This window comes from Tachysurus vachellii, chromosome 11 (genome assembly GCF_030014155.1).
Source record: "Tachysurus vachellii isolate PV-2020 chromosome 11, HZAU_Pvac_v1, whole genome shotgun sequence".
NCBI lineage: Eukaryota > Metazoa > Chordata > Actinopteri > Siluriformes > Bagridae > Tachysurus > Tachysurus vachellii.
The window spans coordinates 10,640,087-10,666,762 of NC_083470.1; the positions used below are offsets into that span (position 1 = coordinate 10,640,087).

Here is a 26,676-nt window from a genome sequence, read left to right on the forward strand (position 1 = left end):
ATCGAACTGGGGATCTAAATGTTGACAGTATTGTAGGAAAGTGAATGTTTTGCTATTTCCTGTATGTTTTTTAAACTATTCCTCTTTACAGTTTGAAGAACAGGGAACATCCAAAATGTTGAAAGGTTCATATTTATTCTTTAGCGTTAATTACATGTTATTTAACATGTTTAAACATCTGTCCTTATTAAAAGGGACACATTCTGTAAAGTTAAAAAAATAAAATACATTAAGCCAATTTTAAAAAGTCTGTAGTACACCAATACATAAGTGGTTTAGGATAAGAAGAGTTAAAGGCCTATACATACATACATACATACATACATACATACATACATACATACATACACATACATAATGAGCAAAAGCACAGATCACTTTGACAGAACTTAGAGAAGCAGTTACAATTAGAAAGCCAAATCTTTCCTTAAAACAGAGTGCTAAAGCAATATATCTAAAGCAATATGCAATACTTAAATCTGGTTTACAGGGTATAATGCAGTGTTCATAATGCTCATGAAAACATTTATCAGCTATTGGGCAGAAAACTGTGACAGGGTAACTTGTGCTTTATTAAAAATACCTTCTTTTTCCTTTTTTAATAGACAGACAGATTCTCACCAATGGAAATATATGAATCAAAGGGACATTCTTGATCCAACATGTGACATTTGAAATGTCAAAAAAAAAAAAAAAGCAAGGGCTTTTATCTGATACAAATCATCATGTGCAATGCTTTCATATGTAGAGAATGAATGACAAAGTGCATCTATTGTTCTTGTGGTCACTTAAGACTTTAGAATGTAGACAAATGCATTGAGGTCAAACCCAAAGGACAGAGGCAGAGGATGGTTTAAAATGCAAACCAGTGCTACAGACGTTCTCTGTGTTCTGATAACAGTAACCTACTCAGAAGTGACTGAAATGGTACAAGACACTCAGAATTCCTACAACACTTAGATTGTATAGGGTCAATATTTATTTCTAATTTTTTTTTTGTTTAGTGTTTTCTTTTTGTTCTATTCATTGCCACACTGACATCAAAAGAAAACTCTCCTTAATTTGAAAAAGACTTAACAGTCTTAGACATACTGCACAATCATTCCTTCTCTTAGATACTTCAGCAACTTAAGTGTATTGTGGTTAGAAAATAGAGAAGTTAAAAGAAATGTAGGAGGCATTTCAACACAAATCAGTTTTCCTTGGTTTTAGAGATTGGAAACCATTTACTGTCTGTGTTTTTTATTTACTGTCTGTGTGTGTATATATATATATATATACACACACACATGTATATATGTATATATATACATATATATATATATATATGTATATAAAATATACATATATATATATATGTATATAAAATATACATATATATATATATCTAATAATAATAATAATATATATTATATTATAAAATATATATATTTTGAATGCCCTACATACAATATTATGTATTAAGGATATGCTTTGAGAATCATACATGCTTATAACAGGATATTTATATACTGTATATTTTCTAATTCTCATATGTAAGGAGGACTAATGGACTCTTAGATAATTTGGAAACCTGAAGATGGCCTGTAGACATTCTAATTGGGTTGTGAATGTCATATGAGAAAAACTTCTCCCACAAAGAACTTTTTACTTTGAGAGTCTTAAAAATCATTTTAATCAGGGGTTTGAGTGAGTGTTCTTCTAAACAGAATCCTATAAAGTCAGTGAAGTGCCCTGGCTTCAAAATGAAATTGTATACACTAAAGCAGTCCAGGACAAACATATGTACAGGAGTCTTTAATGATTTCTCTGTTTAAAATGTGATGGATCCCAACCTGCCTTCTGTAAACCAGTTTAGAAGAAGCCATCCAAGTAGAAAATAAGTTCAGGGCATACTGAATACCCAAATAGTGTATACTGATCATGAAGCAAAATTGTATTGCTTTGTTATGAAAGATATCTATTTGCCCGTCACTTCTATAAACATATTACCACTAATTTTCTATTTATGAACAGTGCACTTTCACTGACAATTTCTTCCACCTTTGCTCCTAAATACAACCTCAAACTATTCTGTAATTAACACATCACTCAAATTAAACCCAGCAGTTTTAAAAGGACTGAGTTTTTTCTTCTGATTAATGTCAAACCTGTTAAACTGTCCCTATATATTTGCACTTAAATCAACTGACAATCCACTTCAATGACATGAACGGTAGCAATTGGAGAAAGTGTGTTAATATGCCAGTGACACTTCATAGCGGCACGTATTTGAGTTAGAAATATCAATTTATATAAATCTTTGATTTTTTTTTTTTAACACAAGGAAACACATCGCAACAAAGTAGCAAACCAAGGGTTGTGTTTTAGTCCTTCACCTTTATACCACTTCTTCCCCAAAACCACAGGTTTCAGGAGAGTCACTGGCAACATGGAAAGAGATGATATACTGACACATAAAACTGGGATGGGGAGGGAGATTTGGACTATACTAAAACTAGTGGGATTGTGAAATCCCAGCACCCGTAAGTTTAGCTTTTCATCCTTTCCTCTTCTTCCTCGGCAGTGTGGTTCAGGGCCGGTTCTGGTCAAGAAAGTTCCGATTTGCTGAGTGCGATGGCCAGCTCCAGATCCTCCTGCTCCTGCTGGGTGAGTCGGGCCACACGCTCCCTCTCCTCTCGCTCACTCTCCCTCTTTGCCCATTCTATCATGTCCTCTTCTGTGGGGTACTGTTCCACAAACAAAAAAAGATAAACCATCAGAAAATGTTGCCGCAAACAAGATATTGGTAATAAAACAAGTGATATTGGTAATATACATGATAAACTGTGTAGGTCATAAATGCATATCAAATCATTTGTCATCACCATCACATTTAAATATAAATCTAATATTAATCTTTGTATAATAATCCTTTTGTATTATGTTTCTTATGTTCTGTAAAGCTGCTTTGTGACAATGTCCATTGTTAAAAGTGCTATAAACATAAATTTGAATTCGATTGAATTGAACCAGTAGTCATGTTTGTCATTTCATAACAAACAAACACCCTAGATTTTATTTATAAATTATATTTTTTGGATAAAATTTTAACTTTCAACATGTGCTATAGCAGGGGTGTCCAATCTTATCTAGAAAGGGCCAGTGCACATACACGTTTTCATTCCAACCAAGCTGAAGTCACACCTCATAGTGTTTTGAAGGCCAAGATGAACTAATTAAACAGGCGGAATCAGGTGTGGTTCCTGCTCGATTGGAATGAAAACTTAAACCCACACCAGCTCTTTGTGAATAAGATTGAAAACCTGTGTGCTTAAATTATTAGAGCCCATGAAGGCCCAGCAATATTTTTAAACAAATAAGAATCTGTTGTATGTGTTTTAGTTTAGGAGGAAAAAAGCTGCAGAATCTTGGGAGAAAAAAAACAATTATCAAAAGTGCAAGTTGAAAAATATTCAGTGTTCCATGAACTGTGAAAAAAAAATCGGTTTGTTAAAAAAAAAGATTCAGGTGAATTGTCTGCCAACACACAATTTCATTTCAGTGTTCACAGTTAAAGTCTGAATGCAGCAGGCGAATATCTTGAATAGGAACTCTAGTGGTAGTTCCACTGCAGATGCAAAAATGGAGTGTTTATAAATATCCAGTTGTTTTGAGCCATCAGGCATGTCATTAGAGGGTGTGTTGTATAATGTTATAATGTTTTTTAAAGCTAAATTACACAGACATTAAACAATTAGTTTATTTGTTATTATTTATATATATATTTTTAAAGTTCTCATATCCTATCCAATTTTCTACCAACACCTACACACTGCCTGCTAAATCTCTTCCTCCACTGACAAGGCCTTATGTCCAGGTGTGTCCAAACCTTTCCAGAAAGGACGGGTGTGGGTGCAGGTTTTTATTTGAATCAAGAAGACACCTCTGATTCCACTTGTTAATTCGTTTATCTTTGCTTTCAATAGACTCAGGTGTGGCATCTATTTGGTTGAAATAAAATCATGTATCCGCACCAACCCTTTGTGGACAGGACCGAACACCCCTGCTTATGTCCATTCAAATAAAGCAGGTTTACATTGCAAATTCTACCCATGTACTGATATTAACCTAGTATACTGCAGTAGCATTATTTTCTAATACAGGAGAGATGATTTCAAATACATCTGATGTGCTTATTCTTGTTTACACTTGAAACTTCAGGGTTGCACATACATTATCCATGCTGAGAAACTTAATACATGCAGTTAATGCACACAGATAGGATTAATGGTACAAAGATGGATGACACATACACCAAATAAGCTTCAGGCACATCGTTTATAAGGAGCACACTAATGACTTTACCACAGCGTGTTACAACATATAAAACAGCTTTCGCAGTTAGATTGATCAGAGAGGATCTTCCGAGCTCGAGGACTGCCGTAATACATGACCTCTCACCACTGAGTAAAACCCCATATATCCAGGAGCACAGTGTTACATTGTTCACCTTTAATGAAGTTAGGAAACTTGGACCATGCATTCTTAATGTATTCTAAATGACTGAGTATGACTCAAACATGTTATATAAATGAAATACAACTCGACATAGTTTTACAGAAACAATCTGTTTAAGTGGAACTAAAAGTTAACTAACTGAAAAAAGCTAAAATAAAGGCAAAACAATAAGGAGCCATAATGATGGTGACTAAGCTCCTAATAAAAATTTTACTGAACATACTTCCTGTAGTTAATATCGTAAAATCCTGAGCTTGTTTATAGAGTGTGGGGTCGAGGAGGTGTGCCAAGTGCATGCTGGAAGTCATGGGATGCAGTGGCTCCATAATCAGGAAGCACCTGAGCCAATCACAGCTCACGAAAGCATGAAAACTTCTTAGGTCATAAGTAGTAAACAATCAAGATAGGTGGAATTGATTAGTGCATGCAGTGCAAGGTAAGAGGGAACGGTAGAACAATGTACATGCAGCATGAGCTCAAGCCCCCTGAACAATGGTAGAAATTGAAACACAGTACGAGAATAAAGTAAAAAATAGCCAGTAGGCAGCCCCACCTCTCCAACCACAGCCAGTGAGAATGTATGGGTCAGGTTGAACAATATAAGATGCACAAAATAAGGTAACACTGATATATGAACATAATTTCTTATCTATCCATCTAAAGTCTATGTTTAATAACTTTTCATATTCATAGCCATATAAAATAAAATATGAACCATATCTGTTACATAAAACCTAAAATTTGAGAGGGTTGAGAGACAAAGGCTGCCACTCGGCAGAGGTTAAAGGTGAAAGCTTAATGTCGCTACTGAGTTTCAGGAGGTGGAGAGGGGGCAGGGGAGGTGCTCACTTTGTCAAAGGTGGCAAATCGGTCAGGCTCGCGTGGGACTTGGGAGGGGGAAGAGGGAGCAAAAGGGTCTGGCACAGTGTCTTTAGCAGGAAGGGAGGAAAACTCCCCAATTCCACGCCTCTGAACTGAGTCTGATGATTCTGACCGGTAGATGTTCGACCGCTTACCTGTAGAATAGACCACACGAGACAGACAGACAGACACACACACACACCATATGTACATATGCATATTACTTAAAAGCAGCAGTGCACCAACATGAGTTCACTATGACTGTGTATTTATAGAGACAATGTTCTCATAAAAAGAATGTGATTTCATTTAATTCCTGCAATTATGCAAAGTATGCAATAATGAGCATGGGCGTAAATTTCATTTAACAGTAGGGGGGACAATAAATATAAAATTTCTCATGAGCAATTTTTGAAGGGGGACACAAATAATACAGTCTAATTGTACTTATAAAGATATGTCCCCACAGTGAAAAACTTTGCTTTTATCATTATTATTGTAGCATGGAGACTGCGTCATTATGGTTATTTTCAAAGTTTTTCTCGACGGCTTTGGCGTGTTAGTTGCAGTGCACTATGCAACAAGCTATTGTAAACAAGCTAACGATAACTAGATAAGTAATATTTTAAATCGCTAATATAGCAGATTCATGGAAAATTACATCGGTAATCAGCATTTTTGACGCAACTAATTTATGAATGAGTCTGCATCAACTACATTAAAGAGATTCGATTTATTTAAAGTGAATAAAATTCCCTACTTAATGGAATTCACCATTAATTGAGCCACAACCACACACCAGACTTGTTTGTGCAGAGTAGGTGAGATGAACTGGGAAAGCAGGCAGTGGGTCAAACCACTGTGAGGAAGGGGAGGGGGAACTCAACTGTTTCTAAATGCATTTTTTGCGTTTTTTTTCTACTTACACGATTATTTAGGTATGTATTACACGATTATTTAGATATGTATTTATACATACATATATTTTTCACAATAGAGAGTGCGATTTTTTTTTTAATAATTTTTTTATTTTATTTATTTATTTATTGTGTGTGTGTGTGGTGGGGGGGGGCAATCCTCCCAGGATTTACGCCCATGAGTGACAGCGAGAGAGAGAGAGAGAGAGAGAGAGAGAGTGTAAAACAACAGTACTTCTTGTATTTCTCCCTGGACTCACCTGGTGGAGGAGGGGGTGGTCTGGTTGGAGTGCCAGTTTTGGGTGGTAATGCAGGAGGCACATCTAACTGGTTATCTTCCTTAAATAGATTCTTACTAAGTGCACTTGAGGCAAAGTTGTCAGCGCCATCAGACTGCGGGGCACATACACCAACACGGAATGAAAAAAAATGATAAGCACGATCAAAAAGTTCAGCAAATTATCCTCAGTCTTCTGAAGAGGAATGTGATTTACCTTTTCCAAAGTTCTAAAGTCTGCAAAACCTCCTACAAAGGACTCAGTACCAGTACCAAATACTGTAGCAAAGGGATCTAAGAGACAAAACACAGACACACAGATCATACACTTACAACACAAACACACAAAACTATATGTATTATGACATTTTTTAATTACATTTTATACAAAATTGAACAAATAAACCCCCTGACAAATAAAAAAAAAAAAGCATGGAAGTATAATACATTATTATATGTAAGTATAATAGTCAGTAGAAGGCTGTCTGCTCTTACCAGCATCCGAGTCAGCCTTCACCACTGTTCCTCCAGGAGCAAATGGGTCATTAGCATCTGCTGGTGTTTCCTTCTAAACAACACAGATATTATAAGGCCATATTGTCACAGTGGGATCAGTTTTTAAAAACTCTAATTCTATTCTGTGAAATACCAAACATTGGTCAGATGTGGTTTTCTGTAGGTGTATTTGTTAACAGATATTTTCAGTTCAATATAAATAATAAGTACTTACTGATGACAGCTCTGACCCAACAAACGGGTCATTCCCTGCCCCAGCTGATGAGCTGAAGGGATCGGAGTCATCAAGTTCATCAAGTTTGGAAGTGAACGGTGTGCTACCACTGCTAGAACTAAATGGATCCGCTGGCACGGTGTTTGATTTAGAGAACGGATCGGATGCAGCCGTGTTGTTGATCTGGAAGGAGAACAGGTCTGGTTCTGCAGAGCCTGTGTTTGAGCTGAACGGGTCGGAAGAAGCAAATGGATCTTGTGAGGAGAATGTGGTAGAGGAAGACTGCTTGAAGAAAGAGTCAGTGGCAAATGGGTCTGTGCCTTTGAAAGGATCACCACCAAATGGATCTGGACAGAAAAACAAATATTTAACCGTTGTGTGGTTTCACAATAAAAGTGTCAAAGCCAGGCGTAGGCTGCTCACCTGAAATGTCTTTTGCAAAGGGGTCATCGCTTTTGAAAGGGTCACCTATTGGAAATACAATACATTTTTCAAAGTTTTTCTTTATATATTAACAGGAGAGACTATTAAAGCCGTTTTTTAAAGCTCAATTTTAAGTTGATAGTTTGATAAAATCTGGTTGCATTAAAATACGGGTCTCTTACTGTCGCTGAAGGGATCAGATGGAAAGAAGTCGACGGGAGGGACGGATGCTGAACTGTCACTATGAGCACCTATGGGTTGGGAGGACTCCTCCTTTTGCTCAGGAACTGGAGACTCCACCTACACATTATCCAAACACACATTCTAAATGAATCAATAGATATTCTACATAACGGTGGAGCAACATTTTAATCTGCCAGCTTATCGGCCTTAACTTTTCAATTACTGAGTATTGAACAGCTGTCCTTAAGCACAATTTGCCATCTCACCTAGCCTCAATCTATTAATTAAAGACACCGATATAAGACGATCTCTGACCACATATCAACAAGCTATGTGTACTTTTTAAACTACAAATAAACTTCATTTATTGCATGTTATTCAATTCACAACTTATCCAGTAATTTTGCCTTGCACCTGTTTGTCAATCTTTCACATGCATTCTGAATAATGCTTGTGGGACCCATTTACATTTGTACTTCAAACATGTTCTGTAGGTTAGCTTAGACACTATTCTGACTACTGATTAACTATTAACAGTCCTTTATTAATGCTGACCTTTAAGGTGCTGCCCTGCTGTTTTATTTCCATTTCCTTTAGCCCCCATTCGCCAGCAGGTAACGAACCTTCCTAAAAAACATAAAAGCAACACAATGCATTGCATCACATTCTGTTCAGTCCTTATGTTGATACAACACACATGCTATAAGTATATTATAATTTGCCATAATGCCTCACCATTTCATTTTGAGGCCAAGCTGCACCAAGAGTGCTGGCTGAGGACATTGTGCTGGTGAAGAGGTCTTCCACGGCATCAACTTTAAGCTCCTTAGGACTGAAAGACAGTTCTGCTGATTCTGTCTCAAGCACTCTTAGTTCCTGTGGCTCATCCGTGGGAGTGAGCTCTTCCTCCTCCTCCTCCTCCTCCTCTTCATCCTCCTCTTCATCTGGTTTCTTTGGAGAGTGTTCTGTGGGCTGTGGCCACTGTAGTGGCTTTGTCTGTTCAGTAGGGGGTGCTGAGCCATTGACGAATGGTGGCTCCTCTACTAAGACCTTCCAAGAAAGCTGGGCTTCAACCTCTCTTTCTTCGGTCTTAAGTTCAGCCAGTCTTTCCTGCATCTACAGCACACCCCACATACAGTGAAAAGAGATAGAAAAGCAAGCCACAGACACAATTGAAAAGGGAGGAAGAGCAGTTTAAATGAGGAAATAAAGCCAAAACCACAGCAAGATGCAAAGAAAAATGAACAGAGAGAGTGGGGAGTTTGGTGTGAGCTTATGAAAATAATATAAGCCCAAAAAAGGGCTGCACAATGATGGATAAAATAATGATCATTAATTTCACTCGAATACACTATGCTAAGAAAAAAAAAATCACTTTAAGCTTGTCAATATTCCACTTTTCATGGTTATATATATATATATATATATATATATATATATATATACATACATACACACACACATACACACTAATTAATATACAATACACTAATAGTGATACAAATATTATGAACAACAGACAAATCTGGGAGAGACAGCAAACCTGTGCAATCTGTGTGTGAGACTCTGTTACTGCATCCTGTAGAGGGCAGAGCTGATCACGGGCTGAGCGCACTCTCTCCCCCAGCGTGCGGCTCTGTTCCTGAAGAGAAAGCAACTCCTCTCGTGCCCTTACCAACTCCTCCTCATAGTCTCCTATCCTCTGCTCCTGCTCAGAGTGCTCAGCCTGCAGAGACTGGATCTGTTCTCAGACACACACGCACACAGACAGACACACACACACGCACGCACGCACGCACGCACGCACACACACACAGACACACACGCACGCACACACACACAAACAAACACACACGTGCGCACACAGAGACACACACGCACACACACACAGACACACACGCAAACACACACACAGACACACACATTTAACAAATGATAAACAAAAAACATGATGTGATAAGGTACCAAAATGCACATCACGTTACAAAGAAAACAAAAGCATTTGATTTTTAGACCAGAGAAATGCTTGTGATTTGAATTGTGCCTGAATGAGCTAGGAAGGGCAGTCAAAGCAGGGAGCACTGACTCATCCTTGCTCTCGCTTTCTCACACCCACCAGCTGGTTCTCCTGACTACATTGCTGGCGTATGAGCTTGAGCTGCTCCTCTAGGGACAACTTTTGCTCATCCAGTCTCTCCAGTGCTTCCTGCACCTCCTGTCGCTCTGCCTGTAGCTTCTGCAGCTCCTCGCTCTCTTTCTGCACTTCATCCTGCAGGTCCTAAAAACAACAACAAAAAAAACCCAACAAAATTTAACACAAACCTAAATATTTAAAAATGATCTCGCACAATGCCTGTAGAAAATGTCTTGGTCTTCCTTACAAAGAATGAGCAAGCACAGTGGCAAAATGGCTGTAAGCCTTGATCTTTAAAATGTCAAATATTCAGATTTCTTCCAATGTTCAACAAATATTAATTGATATAAATATTTGTACAAAACCTAGCAAGACAGGAGTTCCCCTTTCTCCCTTCTATGTATGCTTCCTCTATTCAGCCAAGTTATCTTGAAATGATTTCTTAGATATGATTCTTTTCTTTGTTGATGTATTTCCTTCTGAAACAGGAGGTCAGAGTGACGGCATGTTGAGTTAACATGCTTGAATGACTAAATATCTTTCGAGATACAGCAAGCCCCTCCTCAATCTAAACATTAAACTGGATCATCACCAAAGGTTACAGAGGAATGTTTTTTTCCCCACGGAAGAAATTTCCAGCTTTATCATTTTGGTGACTATAACACTGAGGGACAAAAATCGCTGAGACACCAATTTTGATAACAAAGAAGTTCTTATTTGATTCCTCTTCAAATATCAAAGTAAGCCTGTTTTCATAAAATCAATACCAATCATCAGATTCAATACAGAATCTGCATTTGATCCAGTTGATTTAAGGAGAGCCTGAAAAGTAGAGAAGTTTCTGAAGCATAAACATGGCAACCCAACAAAGAAATCTATCATTGCCTTTCAGCCAACCTCATTGTTTCAATAGCGGATACAAAATATCGTGCAGTATTGTGTCTTTGCCTCTTGTGTGGAAAAATGACATCTCACCAGAGTTACTGGGAAGATTAATTCCTCCACTAATATTATTTCTTTAATTATGCTGCCTTGTTTCCAATCTCCTCCCTCTCAGGAGGTAAGGGATGGCCACAATGGTCATATATATATAATTTTTCCCGTTAGGGTTTTGTGAAATTGGGATAATTGGGCCCAAGAAAACAGCATACAGAATAACATAACCCCGCCACCGTCGGCCTGTGTCCGTCCAACAACGTTATCCAGGTGCCATAGCCTCTGTTGGTAATCGTGTATCTGTGCTTGGCCTTTGACGCCCTGCGTTGCAGGCAATGGTGCACAGTTGGCATGGGGACTTGGCTGGGTCATCAGCTACACAGGCCCATATACAGAAGACTGCAATGAACTGTGTGCTGTGACACATTGTCTTGGTCACCACTGTTGTAGCTGCCAGTAATTTTTGTCGCACTATGGCCCTGCCGTTGCTGTGAACAATGCACGACAGTCTCGCTCCCATCTGGCAATCAATCAGCCAAGGACGACACGCAGCTGAATGACAGTTCATCGTTTGGCCATCCGTGCACCAATTTTGATATGTACTCACTACAGCGATGAGAACAAAATATTTCCATGTATGTATGTGTGTGTTTGCCTGTTCCAAAAGCCACTATTCTTCTTGTTCCTCGGTTCCTCTGAGTGCATTTTATGTATCAGCATCATTTTTAAAGGATAGTAGACTTTTTTATTAAAAGCAGAAGGAGGGAGAATCAAAGAATCAAGGAGGAATGACTTCGAAATCTGGTATAATGAAATAAAGTTTAACTGCATGTAGTATCCTACGTATCATTGTTCATTACAGTCACATAATCAAAATAATCATGTATTTGTAACCAGCACTCATTGGTTCTGTCTTTTTGTACTCTACTGTATCCAAATTCCACATCATGGCTGCATGGCAATAAAGAACTCTGAATCTTTATAAAAGGCAAGTAAACACATTGAGACATTGTGTTTCTTATTACACACAAAATGCAGTTTCGATAAAAAAAATCTAATATCTTCTTAGAGAGCAATGTAAGAAAACTTACCTGCACCTCGTTGGTCCTCTGACTAACGCTTTCTTCCTTTTCCTTGATTTCTTGTTCCACAGAGCTTTTCTCCCTGAAAGACCAACAAAAGCAAGAGTATTTCAGGATCAGAGCAAGAGATGGTACTGGTAGCCAAGTGGCCACCGTCTGGACTGCCTCTTCCTCTAGTACCATGTCTGAATCTGAAGGCGAGAGTCTATGTAAGTGTGCTTCTAATATGGGTTGAATGAGAGAGGTGCCAGAACTGCACATGGGCAGATAGCTGTCTGGTGCTGTCAGAGTAAGAAGGAAAGAGAGGGGAAAGGGAGGGTGAGAGAAAGAGAGAGGAGTGGGTGCTCTCTCTTCTGAAAGTCCTCTACCATTCTCTTACTGTTTAAAAATAACCATAAGTCAGGTATTCCTCAAGGGATTTAAACAATACCAGGGCACTACACACTAACAGTGCAGAGTGAGTGTGTGTGTGTGTGTGTGTATGTGAGAGAGAGAGAGAGAGAGAGAGAGAGAGAGAGAGAGAGAGAGAGAGAGAGAGAGAGAGAGAGAGAGAGAAAGAGAGGGTTACTTATGGGTAGAGATTTAGGAGTTTCATGATTGAAAGTAGCATCAGCTATATATGGTTGAAATGTCAATAAAAGCTTCTTGACTTATTTGATAGGAAATCTTCACTTATAAGCATGAATGAATATTCTGGTGTGTGTGTGTGTGTGGGGGGGGGGGGTCATCCTTTTACTGGTATTCTCTTGTTGCATTACTTTTATGAGAAGTTAAAGACAAGAATCTTGAGCGCAGATTATCACTGTACTCCTGGAGTTCATCTTAAATAGAAGGTAAATATCTATTACCATAATCCAGTCACACACACAAAAATGAGTTGGACTAAGATACAGAGAGGGAGAGACATGAAAAGGTGCACAAACAAGGAAGAATTAGTCATGATCTTGTATCTAATAGTCATGATCTATAAAATAAACCCTCATCCACCCAACTACTTTGTTGCAACACGAATGTGCACAGTTTAGAAGAGTGTTACATTCATAAAAGCAGACTACATTTGTTTTCCACCTCCTTCGTGTGAGGTCTCGTCCATGGAGGAGGAGGAGCTGCTTACCTTTCTCCAGAGGTGTTTTGCTGCCGTGAACAAGTGAGGCAATCCCAAACAACATGCATCATTTTAGGTGCTTGGATCCATGCTAAAGAACCCTGAATCTCTTTTCCTTCCACAAACTATTCACCTATCTTTCTCACTTGGAGTAGAAAAAGTACTTTCCACTCTGTTCTCCAATTCCCTTGGTATCTTGCTCTCTCACTCCTTGCAGTCTCAGACAAGAGAAGTGGAGAAAGTAATCCTGCATTACCTGGCCCACTCCTCAAGAGTGAGTCTGAGGAAGCCTTGCACTTTCTCAAACAGAGAGCTTGTTTGTGAGCGTCCCTCCCCTTATGTTCCTCTTTGAAACTGGCCCTCAAGTGGTACGTGACCCTCAGGGGACTTGTTGCTCCCTAGAATGCAGCGTCAACACCCTGAAACTGTGTTCTCCAGGCCTCACAAGCTTAGTTTTAGCACAACACACACATCTCGACACTGTTTATTCCTTGCAGTCACAGCCAGAGATCAGCATTTCACGAGTCTGTGTTATTCTAGTACCTATTCAAAGTAGGATGACATCACTCATAAACCCCACCCTAAAGATGCTGGAAAAGCAGCCAAATAGTCATTTTTTCTGTTTTCCAAGTAATTATATCAGCAATAGTTAGATGCATTTCTAATCTGAAACTTTAATAACACACCTACCTCTTTAGTAATTTGCAGCTCTGAAAGCTAAATGTCCAAACAATATTTACGGTAAATAAAGCAGTAGAAATAAAGGCCCAAGAATGACCCATCAACTAAAAGAATAACCTATCAACTAAAATAATAATTCAAAAAAAGTTAAAATAATAACCCGATTCCAGCTTACAATACACCGTCCACAGTAAAAAATTAACTCCTCACCTCTGCAGGTCCATAATCTCATTACTGAGGGAATCCAACTCTTTAATGGCAGAGAAGTCTGCAGCCTGACATGACAAGGCATTATTCTGCACAGGTAAAAAGAAAGAAAAAAAATAGTGAGAGAAAAAGGATTGAAGAGAATAAAAGGCTTATTTAAACTCAAAGCTCACATATAACAAAAGCATTTTGAACATGTTCTTCTTAACCCAATTAAATAAAGACAAGAACATCTTCCATAAAACAAGAGCTTTGCAATGCAAAATGTTCACATACACACCCCAGGTGTAAAGTAAAAGGAGAAGAAGGAAGGAGACAGAACACAGTAAAAGGATATAAGGCTAATACTAACAACCTAACACAAGATTGATCTAATGAAAGCTAATGAAATAGGAACGTATGAAAAGTCTAATCTATAAAGGTTTTTCAGAAAGGAAAGGGAGAAAAAAAAAAATGCACCAACAAAGAGAGAATTAACAGACTCACACAGACAGGCAAACAGATAAGACAGCAGAAAGCTAGAGAAAAAAAAAAACGTAGAAAGGAAATGCATGATTTGTAGGAAGACAGATTTAATGTTACATTTTTATTATTTTTACATGCCTCTTTATTCAGTTTGACAAACCAAAGTCATGATTCTTTATCTTATGAGTATTAAATAATACAAAAAAATTAAATATGCAAAGCAAAGGAATGGGTTGGGGTACAATTGTGGTAGGTCTTACCTGCCGTGATAACCTATCAGAGGGAGGAATCATTTCTGGAGAGAGAGTTTGGGGTGGGTCAATGCCTCTGGAAAGTTTCTGATTGATTAAATAAAGAGCCAATGCAAACTGCTCTCGGGTCAGTTTTCCAATGTCTCCAATGTCACAGAGCTCCCTGTTCAACATAAAAAGCAAGCATTGCAAATGTTTATGTACTAAAAAAAAATAAGGCAATAATTTATGTCTGTACAACCACAGGAGATGGAAATGGATATGAATAGAGAAAATATTACCCAAATTTGCACACGTTTACTTTTCTGGTTCAGCAAGTTTTAATTCAAAATCACCCATTTTTTGCTCAGCATGTGTTTAACTTCAAGGGGACATCTTGCTTTTGGCAGAACTGTTTTAACTGTTCTTTGTTGATGCATCTAATAAAGAAAGGTTCATCACCCCAAATATATAGGGGCCTGATGTGCAAAAATATATGACTCTGTATGTCCATCTGTAATTATGTGCAAGGTGTAGCATTATGTCACGACAGCAATTAATTCGTACACGTCTGCTAAAGGTACTAATCGTGTATGGATCAGGCCAGAAGCTAAGACTCTACATACTAATTTCACTAGTCAGACTAATTCATAAACCACAAGGCAGTCTTATTCAACATCGCTCTGATAACTGCTGTTTGAGTTGCCTCACCATATTCGAGCAAGTGTGGCAGAGGGCAGTCCTGTCTTTAGGAAGATGTCCCTCACCTCCGGCCCAGACACCAATCCATCCAGATCACTGTCGGTCTTTGTAAACAACTCATCATACTTAGCCTTATCGCCAGGAGACACAACCCACTGAAATCACACAGAAAGGGCAGTGAGACAAAAAATTAAAGAGCAAATTTTGGTTTTGGGAACAGCACCAGTCAGGACAGACAAGTTCTCCAGAGGATGGTGTGACCAGCTGAATTTACTATCCACACTGAGCTCCCTGACCTGGAGTCTATGCAAGCGGTGCTGGATCAAGGCCAGGAAGATAGTGATGAAAGTGGACTCTTTTCTCTATTGTCTACAGGGAAGTGCTTCTGCAACTTGAACATAGAGAAAATGAGGAGGAGCTTCTTCCTGCAGGCCATTCAGGCCCTCAACAAGGAGAACACCTAGAGCCTGGACCATTTCTGGACCTTTCAAAACTACCACAACTCCCACTACTTTGGCCGGACTTTTACACAATGCTATGTCTACACTTTGCATATACGATATATATGACGTTATGTTCACATATTCACATACATCACTAAAATTCATATTCAGTTACTACTGCTACTTTTTAGCATTCATCTCTTCTTTTATTTGTATCTAACTTGTTCTTTATTTTTTTATTCCTTTACAGTATTTTTATTCTCCATCTTAGTGTAATTTGCTATTTTTATTTCGAGGCCAGTGGGAAAAAGCATTTCACTACATGTTGTACTGTGTACGATTGTGTATGTGACAAAATTTGAATTTGAAATTCGAATTTAAATACTGTGATTCAAAATAGGGACCCTGGGGCTATAAGGCACTGAAGCAATCTGTCACACTACCCTGGCTCATTTTTTCCTATTTTAAATAGTGTTCAGTTTTTAAATTGTTTAAGCTGTAAATGATTATATGACTGCTGACCTGTGGAGGTGTGGGTTTAGCGGGCAATGTTTGAGAACCAGATTGAGTGGAACGCCTTTCTTTGAGTGATGGTGGTGAAGGGAGGAGTGGCATGACAGGAGGTGAAGTCACTTTTTTCCTTTTCGATGGTGGAACCAGTGGAGGGGGCAGAACCATGGGTACAGGCTCATTTTCAAGAGCTCTATATACCAAATACATTGCCTGCAAAACAAAGCATAATTAAAGCAGTAAACAGTTTTACCATTGTAATGGTTAAATAATCAAATAGAAAGCAATTGTCTAGACTCTAAAATCATACAGCCTCATAGTTTGTGGATGTTCACTAGAATTATAGGTAAGGAGTGTGTATAAGAGTGTACACATGCAATGTATCGATTAGCACAGGACCCACCACTGCAAACTCATCTTTATCCAGCATTCCATCTCTGTCTATATCACTAAGCTCCCAAACCTGCAACAGAGGTTTACATCAGTTCATCATCATAGTTCAGGGCTGAACATTGAAACAAAACAAGCTCAAGTAATAGTTAGAAACCAAGATACAGTAGTGGTGAATACTGCCACCTGGAGGCTAAATCTCCAACTACATGTTCCAGACTAAGAGGAGAAATTTCATGCCTGTTTAGGCATCAGCAAAACAAAACCACCGCCATGAATTCAGTAAACTATTGTGGCTTACCCTGCCCAGCACATCTACAGGGAGCTTGGAGTTCAGCAGCACAGGTTTGACCTTGTCCCCTGTGAGCATGCCACCCACTGGGGAGAGACTGTCGAAGATGGCATCGAATTTCACCTTTTCCTCTGGCTATAAGCAAACATTCACAAACAACCACACACAAGTACAGGCGCATAATTAATTCTAATGGCAGATTAGAAAAAAACAGTAAAAACACAGTATAACTAAAATGTTTCAAATGGATTAATTAAATAAATTCGTATGTCTTTTTTTTTGACTTTTAAAAGCTTTGATCAGATCTAACCTTGACTATCCATGCACTGTCAATGGGCACACCTGCTGAGAGGAGAGGACTGGTTGTGTCGTGCTAGCCAAAGAAAACAGAGGGAGGAAATTTTACCTCACATATACATAAGGAATTCCTGTTTAAAAGATCATTTCTGCAAAGTAAGCTAAATTGTTCATGTATAATGTGCTTAATATCATTACTCATCAAGTTTTCAGGGTGTGGTGAAACACAATTCGACAACAAGACTTCGACTTACAAACATTGGCGGAGGCACAGCCACGCTGAGGCTTTTGTAGGCAACCTCAAGTCCATTCTGAGCACATGCCACCAATCGTAGTGCAACAAAAAATTGCTAGAAAGACAACGTACATTAGTTTATCCATTGTTAAAGTATTTAAGCCTTCCTAACTATATAACAAAAATGGAGACCTGTTTGTTTAGAAAGCCTTTGCATTCCGAATCTGATAAGTCCCATATCTGGAACAGAACAAATAAGATAAATCAAAAGAGTGACAAAAGAAGAGTAAAGGCCATAATTTCATGTATACAATGCATATAACCATGAAATAATAAACACTGTTTTGCCACTGCTCACAGATATTATATATATATATATATATATATATATATATATATATATATATATATATATATATATATATATATATATATATATAATGTAATATAATTAAAACACAGTCATGAGAAAAAGAAAGTCTCCCGCCTTCAATTCTGTTTTAATTACCGTGAAGTTCATCACTCTCAATGATGGCAAGTTTCCCAGGTTCTGTGGCTCCAGAACCAGCATCGTATCAACAGTTGGCATGAGTTGTTTGTGGTGTACACTGTGTTCAGATTTTGTGTTAGAGGTAGCCTTTATAACCCTTTTCAGCTGATGAACAGAAACAAGTGCTTCATGGCTGATGTCCTTTTTTTTTTTGTGACATGATGTAGACACCTACCTGAGTGGTCCAGAACCTCAAACTGCCCAAAGTTTTTGCTCTTATAGAATAACTCGCACTTCTTAACGATTAAATAATAGTGCATTTCATTTGTAAGACCCATCTGATAATTACTTCATGGATATGAAAGTAGGGTGTACATATCAGTTTCTAAATGTTTTGGGGGTCTTATTACTTATTGAAATTGAGGTTATTTGTTTGTTTACAGAAGTTGTAGTGAACAACGGTATTGTTGTTTAGCCCCACATTTCATATTATATATAAAAACCACATAGGATCAATGGATTATTTTTCCCCATCACTATATAATCAAAAAATTACAAGGTAAAAATCTGACATGAATACATTATTGCTTTTGTAAATGCATCCAGTTATAAATACAACAATCATGTAAACCCGGTGAAGTGACCTTGGAGTAAAGGTTCTGCTATATCCAGGCACATTTGCATCAATATATTGACCTTCACATCCCACAAGACTGCGTGAAATGGTTATATATTTGTAGTGTGTTTACCTTGCCAAGGACCAGGTCTGAAAGACCAGACCTTTTCAAGAACAAGGCTGCGTCAGTGGCTGCTACTCTCCCACTGCTAGATGGATCGACCTGCACACAAGCAGAGACACCGAACTGAGGAGGGGAATGCCGTCTCATACTGCCTTTTTCTCTCGTATAGTGGCTTTAAAAAATTAGAAAACTCTTTCATGACTCAGTGGTCAAACATTCAGCAGATATCCCCATCAACCTCACATCAACCACCAATTCTTTAGTATACTGTGACAGTAGGCAGGAATATATTCAAATAGTGATGACCCTTCATTATTTTAAAGATTTAAAAAAAAAAAAATTTTGACATGCTGTTACAAAAAAAAAAAAAAAAGGGAACAATATTTCAGCCACCTCTCAATGCATGCATCAAATTTTACACTGGTAAAATACTTCAACACACCCAAACCAATTTAACAGCTAAATTCTTTAGAGGTGAAAATTGGTGTGTTAAGATTTTTAGGATTATATGAAGTGTGTTGTAATCTGTTGATCTTTTGCTGTAGTCAGGATGATAAACGCATTTGCCTGAAAACAAATAATTTCAGATAGGACACAGAGATGTGTTATGGGAAATCTTTGCCAGGATGGATAAAGGCCATATACTCACTGCTGTCTCATTCTCACTCAGCAGTCTGAGCCATAGCATGACCACAGGTCATCATTTATTCAATGAATTATTAATTCGAGGTTGCCTCTTATTACAGAGACCATGTTACAGAAAGGATTGGTTCAAAGAGCTGTTGACTGAATCCACAGATCATGAACTGATGATTTCAGTCACCACAGCTATCTGATTCCTTTGTTGTAAAATACAGTGCAAATATGCAACGTAGCTCAACAACAATACAGAAAAATATGAGGCCTCGTTTATCAATCTGTAAATAAACATGTTCTGGCAGATTTCCAAATGTTTTTTGAACACCAAAGTTCTTTGTTCTTGCTTGTGTATATTGAGCAGCTATAAAGTGCAAGGCATGTTCCTGCTTCAGCTTATTTGCATGTAGTTATTCCCATAAAATGTTATAAAAGGTCAAGTGTGCTAAAGTGGAAGTTAATGTGACTCACTTCTATGCCAATGAAAATACTTTAAAATGTATTATACTTATAAAATATGTGTTTAATCTTCCGTTAACTCGGACATGTGTTATGACCTAAGGCTATACAGACCAGCTCATATATGCCTTCCTTAGGCAACTTCCTTATATATGCCTGAAAAACTTTTGTTAGAAATGAACTGTTTGTCTTTTTTATGCATTTGTGTCATTTTGCTTTGTGATCTTATTTATTTATAAATTTATTACCATAATATAGTACAACTTCACAAACTGTTCTCGATGCTATTCATAGTTACTGGACAAGCATGAGAATGTGTATTTGATTGAGACGACAGAGCACTTATGTATGCCGCAATATAATGTTCAGCGTTTGAATGTTAGCATTTTTAAGTAGTTAGTCAGTTTTGTTATGTGTAAATTCACATATACTCAGGAGTAGGATACAAACAATTATCCAAATTTACAGGATATACCATGAATACCAAACTGCTTGTAAAACACTCATACAAAAGATTTTTTGCATAAATCTGTTCATATTCAGCTTGATAAATTTGGGCCTCTCTCTCTGTGCTTACCTGTCGATAGTACTTGTCGTACACAGGGTTCCCACTCGAAAGCTGTACAAAAAAAAGAAGAAAAGAAAACTATCAATCTAAGGCAATATAAAGGTTTGCTCCTTAGGGAAGTGTATGGCAGGCATAATCCTGAGATGCAATGCAGATCTTTTTGATGTGTGTGTCTGTCAGAAGGACTGCAACATAATCAGGAAACACAGAAAAAACAGGAAGGCCATCTGGCAACCAGATGAGAGTGTGTGAATTTTTAAAAATGTTCAAAAAGGCCTCACACAGACAAATGCCTTACTGTAGAACCTTCCGATACAGAAAGTAAAAATCTAATTCAAAACTCATTTGCATGTAAATAAAATGATTCAGCGATTTGGAATAACCTACTGGAACTCTTAAGCACACAATTTGAGCCAATGTTGAGATAATTAGTACTAACATTGATCCAGCTTTTAAGGGATAACTGTAAAATGATACTGGCAAATAATGTGTATGATTGATGATATTTTTACCGCTTTTTATTTCATTCAGTGCAAAAAGTGAACATGAAATATCATATCAAATATAAAATGTGACGATTAGTGATTATCTACAAGATTGATCCTTTCTAGTCTAGTATAAATTAGCAATATCTGTATTATTAATGTCACAATTTCAAGTCCAATTAATCTGTATTTTGTTCAGTAAGAGCAGTTCTGAGGAACCTCACAGTAATAACATAAACCTGCTATATCTAGGCTATGACATTTTATCCCCTGCGACCCGACCAGTCAAATCCATTACAAATTGCATTACCGGAGCTGCTCTGGCAAAATAAATTCAACTCAGATAGCAGCTACAACCTTTGATGAAAGTGAAAGAACAGCAAGTCTACTCTTCAGCTTACTATTAATACATCCTCTTGTACGTATTAGTATCATACAGGTGTGTTGGTCTGGGGAAAACCCATTATAACACTAAGTAAAGTACAGAAAACAGTCCAAAGTTTGTAGATCTTAAGACAACATAATTAGAAGGCTAAACTGTTTTATTTATTTTACAACCTTGTATAAGCTTCCTGTCTACAGAGTACATAGACAAATATCCTGCAAAGATGATATTTTGATTGCTAACTTGCTACTCAATTGTGCTTTCCAAATAAAGAATGTGATGTCTGGATAAGATTCTAAGATTGAGTAATTGGAACATGCACCATCTGTCAAAACATACATGATGGACATACGCAGCTGATGAAGTTGTTATTTTTGAATGATAATCACTTAATCACAAATGTAAGCAAACAGTGATGAGCTTAGTCATAAGACACCTATTCGGTTAAGAAAAGCGTGCAGTTTTCAAAAGAATAGAAGGCCTATTAAATTTTAGAGGTCAAAACTATAAATATTAAATGTGAAAACTTAAGCAGATGAGGGGTTTTCTCAGGCCACCACACATACAGTTAGTGAGTATAGTCTAATAATGAAGAGTTAAACATGCTAAATCTGCATATAAACAGTAGCCAGTGTGACAGCTGAACATTCTGCACTGCATTACTTTCTTACAGCAAGCCTCGCTGACCAACATCTGAACACAATCCCAGCTGCTGTTTTCGGACCCGGAAGCTCTGTCTCCCTTCAAGGGTTTACTGATGCATGCAAGTGTTTCTGGCAGCCAATATTTTGCAAAGAGCACTACCAATTTCCTTTTCATGCTTAATACACAGCAGACCTTTGAAAAACACGTAACACAAAGATTACAAATATAATTTATAATATATTTATCATTTGTGAGTATAGCACAGACACACTTTCATCTTCAGTCGACATATTTGTGCACAAAATAGAAGCCTTATACTTGACATCATCTCTTCTAATCTGTGTGTGACCTTTGCCTAAGCATGACATACACGGTTGGCATTTTAAATGAAAAACATGAATAAATAAACGATCAGTGCAGAGGTTCCAAGCAGCATATGACATGACTGAGCAATTAAGAAATTATGTACATCATAAGCCGTGGTCTTTATTTGAACACCTATATATAAGATTTTGGAGTGAGATGGCAACAGTGCTCTTCACCACCTCCAAAAAAAAACACAAGACTAGGTATAACACTTGGTAAGAAGCCCTGAAGTTGTTCTGGTGGCTTGCAGTAGCTCAACACCTTACCAAAACATTATGTTTTTTCCTTTAATGCGTCAGCTGGCTGTATATCCACGTAATGAAATGCCAAAAGACAGACAGCAGGTTACATGTCCCAACAGAGACAGTAATACACTGGCCCATTATTACACCACAATAAAGAATGCATATTGCTTCAGTCTGGAAAGGTCTGAAAGCCATCAACAACTACAAGACACCATCCCTCAATGGCAAATCAACAACTTGCTGAAGATCTGACTGAGTTTTGTTGTAAATTCAAAACACAAAGGTTGTGTGAAGAGATGGTCAGAGCGATTAACACCTCCAGTAACCTTCCTCTCTCCCCCTCTCCTGCGCTCCAAATCAGTGAGGATGATGTGCGCCAGGTCTTCAGAAAGAAAGAAGAAATGCACCAGACCCAGACGGTGTGACACCATCCTGTTAGAAAAACTGTGCTGGCCAGCTGGCCCACATCTTCACACAGATTTTCAACAGATCAATGAAGCTGTGTGAAGTCCCTGTCTGCTTCAAAAGCTCAACTATCCTCTCTGTCCCAAAGAAACCCAAGATAACAGACCTGTGGCAATGACGTCTGTCGTTCGAAAAACGACGGTTTAGGCTTATCTGAAAGACTTCACTGCACCCTTACTGGACCCCCTACAGTTTGCTTATCGAGCCAATGGAACTGCATTACATCCTGCAAAACCTGGATAAATCAGGGACTTATGTGAGGATCCTGTCTGAAGACTTCTGTTCAGCCTTTAACACCATCATTCCAACATTCCTCCAGACCAAACTAACTCAGCTCTCTGTTCCAAGCTCTGTCTGTCAGTGGATCACCAGCTTTCTGACAGATAGGCAGCAGCTAGTGAGACTTGGGAAATTCATGTCAAACAACCGCTCCACCAACACTGGCGGCCCTCAAGGTTGCGTTCTCTCCCCACTGCTCTTCTGCCTGTACACCAACACCTGCACCTCTAATGACCCCTCTGTCAAGCTACTGAAGATTGCAGATGACACTACAGTCATCGGCCTCACCAAAAATGGAGACGGGTCTGCCTACAGACAGGAGGTAAAAGAGCTGGCACTCGGGTACAGTCACAACTACTTGGAGCTCAATACCCTCAAAACAATGGAGATGACTTCAAGAGGAAGTCCCCCTCCCCACACTCACCATCATGGACAGCACTGTGGCTTCATTGAAGGCATCTTCCAGGAACTGAAGTGGTACACTCACATCAACACCATTGTTAAAGGCCCAACAAAGGATGTACTTCCTTAGCCAGTTGAGGTAGTTTAACCTGTCTCAGGAGCTGCTGAAACAGTGAGTCTACGTACATCAGTAACTGTCCGGTTTGGCTCGGCTACAAAATCATACATTAGAAGACTACAGAGAATGGTTCAGACTGCTGAAAGGTTTATTGCTGTTCCCCTTCCCACCCTTCAAGAACTGTATATATCCAGAGTGAGGAAAAGGGCTCAGAAAATCACTCTGGATCCCTCACATCCAAGTCATCCACTTTTTGAACTTTTACCATCTTGCAGGCGATACATAGCCCCAAACACCAGCACAATCAGGCACAAGAACCGTTTCTTCCCCAAGCAATAACAGCAGGCAATAATCTTCTATTTATTTGTTACCACCTCCCTCCTAGTACATCCCTGCATCTCATTCTATCATCTATAGCACAACTGTACATACAATTAATTTATTTTTCAATTTTTTTTGTCTATTTGTATTTTGATTTATTTTTTATTCTCTGTGCATACTTGGCAATAAATAAATAAGTAAGTAAGTAAATAAATAAATGCTTCTGATTCTGAATGCACTTTAATTATGTATTCAGTTCCCTGAAGGCAAGTTTCACGTCTAATTAGCATATTAACTAGTATTTTCCAAGTAAGGAACTGTGCATAACTTTAAATTAGAAAGGTGTAAATTAAAAATGTTGTCCATTTACTACAAGTTTGTGAGAACTGCACTTGTCTAGTTAGCCATCGTAAAATAATATTAATTACAGGCTACAGGTTAGCATGTGTTGACTAGCATCCTGCAGCAAAAGCGCTAGCCTGCTACTAGGCTGGATAATCGGTAAAACCTCAGTTAAAAGTTGTTTAACGATATAAAAAAAAAACAGCAACACGTTTCACTTAAGTTTAGACACATCTTATAAAAGATTTTTTTCCATCGACAACAGAAAGCGAAAACTAGCTAGAATTCAAGTCACAGCTTAAAGCAGCAACTTCCTCTTGGCTCCACATTTAAAATCCTGTAACCAAAAAAAGCTCTGTGGAGACGTTTGACTGCCTTTCCGACATATTTGTCATCACTGACTACTTTATTTACCAAGTAATAAACTTCTTAAGAAAAGAAATAACCTTTTTTTCTACACTTTACAAATCTTTTATTTGAGTTTAACCGCCGTGTGTCGGACATAAAGCCAAACTGCTGCTGCCGTTGCTAACGTTACACACTTTCTACCACCATAAAACGACGTCCTGTTCTGTCACAATTCGACAGAACTCACAAATATTTTAAAGTTAAAACTTCTACTTCTACGTAAAACTAAAGTCATACTGCATTGATCGTACAATGAAGGGCAAGGCGAATACTTCTAACCCGTTTTTAAAAGTGACACAAACCAGCAACGCCCTTTTCGCAGTCCCTAAAATTAGACAGAGGGCTAAAGCTAGAAACTTTTCCCCCCCAAAGCACTGGATCTATACAGCTTCAAAACACACACAGCATGACAGCGTCAACTTTAAAACTCATATACGCGCATCAGCGTAAAGCTATGTTTATAACAGTAAGTAAAAAAAGAAAAACAACTCGAGAGAAATGTTCTATTTGAATGCAAAACCATGGTTACCTGAGTTAAGGAAAGACTGGCAGCCATAATGTTTCAGTTCCCACTAGTGCATCCTACGCTCTGCGATAGGCGACGAGGCCAATAAAGGTACACAGAAAACCCGGAGCTGGAGTTCTTTACTATACTGCATTACAACAGGATTTGGATCTGGACTCAGTTCTAGTGCAGATCTGACAATCAACTATAGGTTTTTGCCATTTGTGAATTTGTTAAGGAGCCAAGCTGGATAAACAGGTAGAACATCAGATCGTTTTTACCAGCTGACAAGCTTCTTGTTAAGTTGCAGGAAACTGGAGAACCCATATTAGAATTATAATTTAGCTGAGATTCAGATTCAGAATTTAGATTCTGGTATAAAGTCTGGAAGCACAACGTTATTTGCAAGATTTTCTTTCACCTAATAGATTATCTTTATGCCATATAAATATGGCATATTTATATATGCTGCCCCTGCTATTTACCCAGCAGGGGTCTCCCTGATTTTTGTGGCCACAGCTTTAAATTTAAAGCTGTGGCCACAAAAATCAGGGAGACCCCTGCTGGGTAAATAGAAGCCTTAAAAAAAGAGATTTTATTGAACTGAATTCAGAGAAACATGAACTTTGATTTTTGAATGTGAATTTGAGATCACAACAGCACAATGTGGTATGAATGATGCATAGCATTAAACCTAGACTCCTAAAGGGTTCTTTCATTTATCCAACTGGGGCAACGCTTAAAGTTTGCCATTCAGAAAGAGCTCCAAATTCAACACCTTTTCAAACCCTTATCTACAAAAGAACTGACAGACAAGTGATTTTTCTTAATGTAGGAATGCTGTAGTCAATATGGCGTGGTCCCTTAGCCCGCTTGGCTAATTTTTTCACATTCTTTGTGATGAAGATAGTGAAGTTATTATTTATTTTGCTGTTATACACTATACCTATTTTCAGCTTTGAAATTTCTGCTTTGCTCAAAAATACATAAAGTACAGGTAAGATCCAAAATCAATAATTAGGCTCAAACTGTCCCCTGTTCCCAAATATAATCAACCAGCAAGGCCCGTTTGGACAAAAGTTGGTTTCAGTTTTGCACTGGACCTATAAGGTTACAAATATAAAAAATAAAATTATAATTCATAAAACTTTTTATAGAGCAAAGTGTAAGGTGTCAGACATCTGATACCTTACTGATCAGCACAAGAATGAATAAAA

General features: G+C 38.0%; 1 protein-coding gene across 3 annotated transcripts; it reads right to left on the reverse strand.

Moving 5' to 3' along the window:
* Window positions 1–116: 116 nt before the first annotated feature.
* Window positions 117–25,589, reverse strand: eps15 (epidermal growth factor receptor pathway substrate 15). Of its 3 annotated transcripts, none has more exons than XM_060881558.1 (25): window positions 25,484–25,589; window positions 20,503–20,544; window positions 18,840–18,929; window positions 17,793–17,840; window positions 17,620–17,715; window positions 17,379–17,441; window positions 17,078–17,203; window positions 16,790–16,849; window positions 16,399–16,599; window positions 15,443–15,588; window positions 14,762–14,915; window positions 14,040–14,125; window positions 12,053–12,125; window positions 10,008–10,169; window positions 9,435–9,632; window positions 8,627–9,001; window positions 8,447–8,518; window positions 7,891–8,008; window positions 7,709–7,753; window positions 7,286–7,632; window positions 7,051–7,123; window positions 6,773–6,849; window positions 6,539–6,671; window positions 5,350–5,516; window positions 117–2,729 (listed from the first exon to the last, which is right to left on the reverse strand). In XM_060881558.1, exons 1-25 carry the CDS (start codon window positions 25,508–25,510, stop codon window positions 2,589–2,591), a joined length of 3,120 nt encoding a protein of 1,039 aa, XP_060737541.1. In that variant the 5' UTR covers window positions 25,511–25,589; the 3' UTR covers window positions 117–2,588. The 3 variants fall into 3 exon arrangements, with proteins under 3 accessions (XP_060737541.1, XP_060737540.1, XP_060737542.1); XM_060881557.1 differs by having other exon boundaries at window positions 8,627–9,007; XM_060881559.1 differs by lacking the exon at window positions 5,350–5,516 and having other exon boundaries at window positions 8,627–9,007.
* Window positions 25,590–26,676: the final 1,087 nt, after the last annotated feature.

Bases quoted from the DNA above. Each gene is read 5' to 3' on its own strand.
- eps15 (XM_060881557.1), bottom strand. From the start codon at position 25,510: ATGGCTGCCAGTCTTTCCTTAACTCAG. The intron at 7,633-7,708 runs GTGAGCAGCCTA...TTTTCTGTCCAG, and splicing joins CTTTGCAAAAGACATTTCAG to ATCCATTTGGTGGTGATCCT. The intron at 2,730-5,349 runs GTGAGCACCTCC...TTTGTGGAACAG, and splicing joins GATTTGCCACCTTTGACAAA to TACCCCACAGAAGAGGACAT.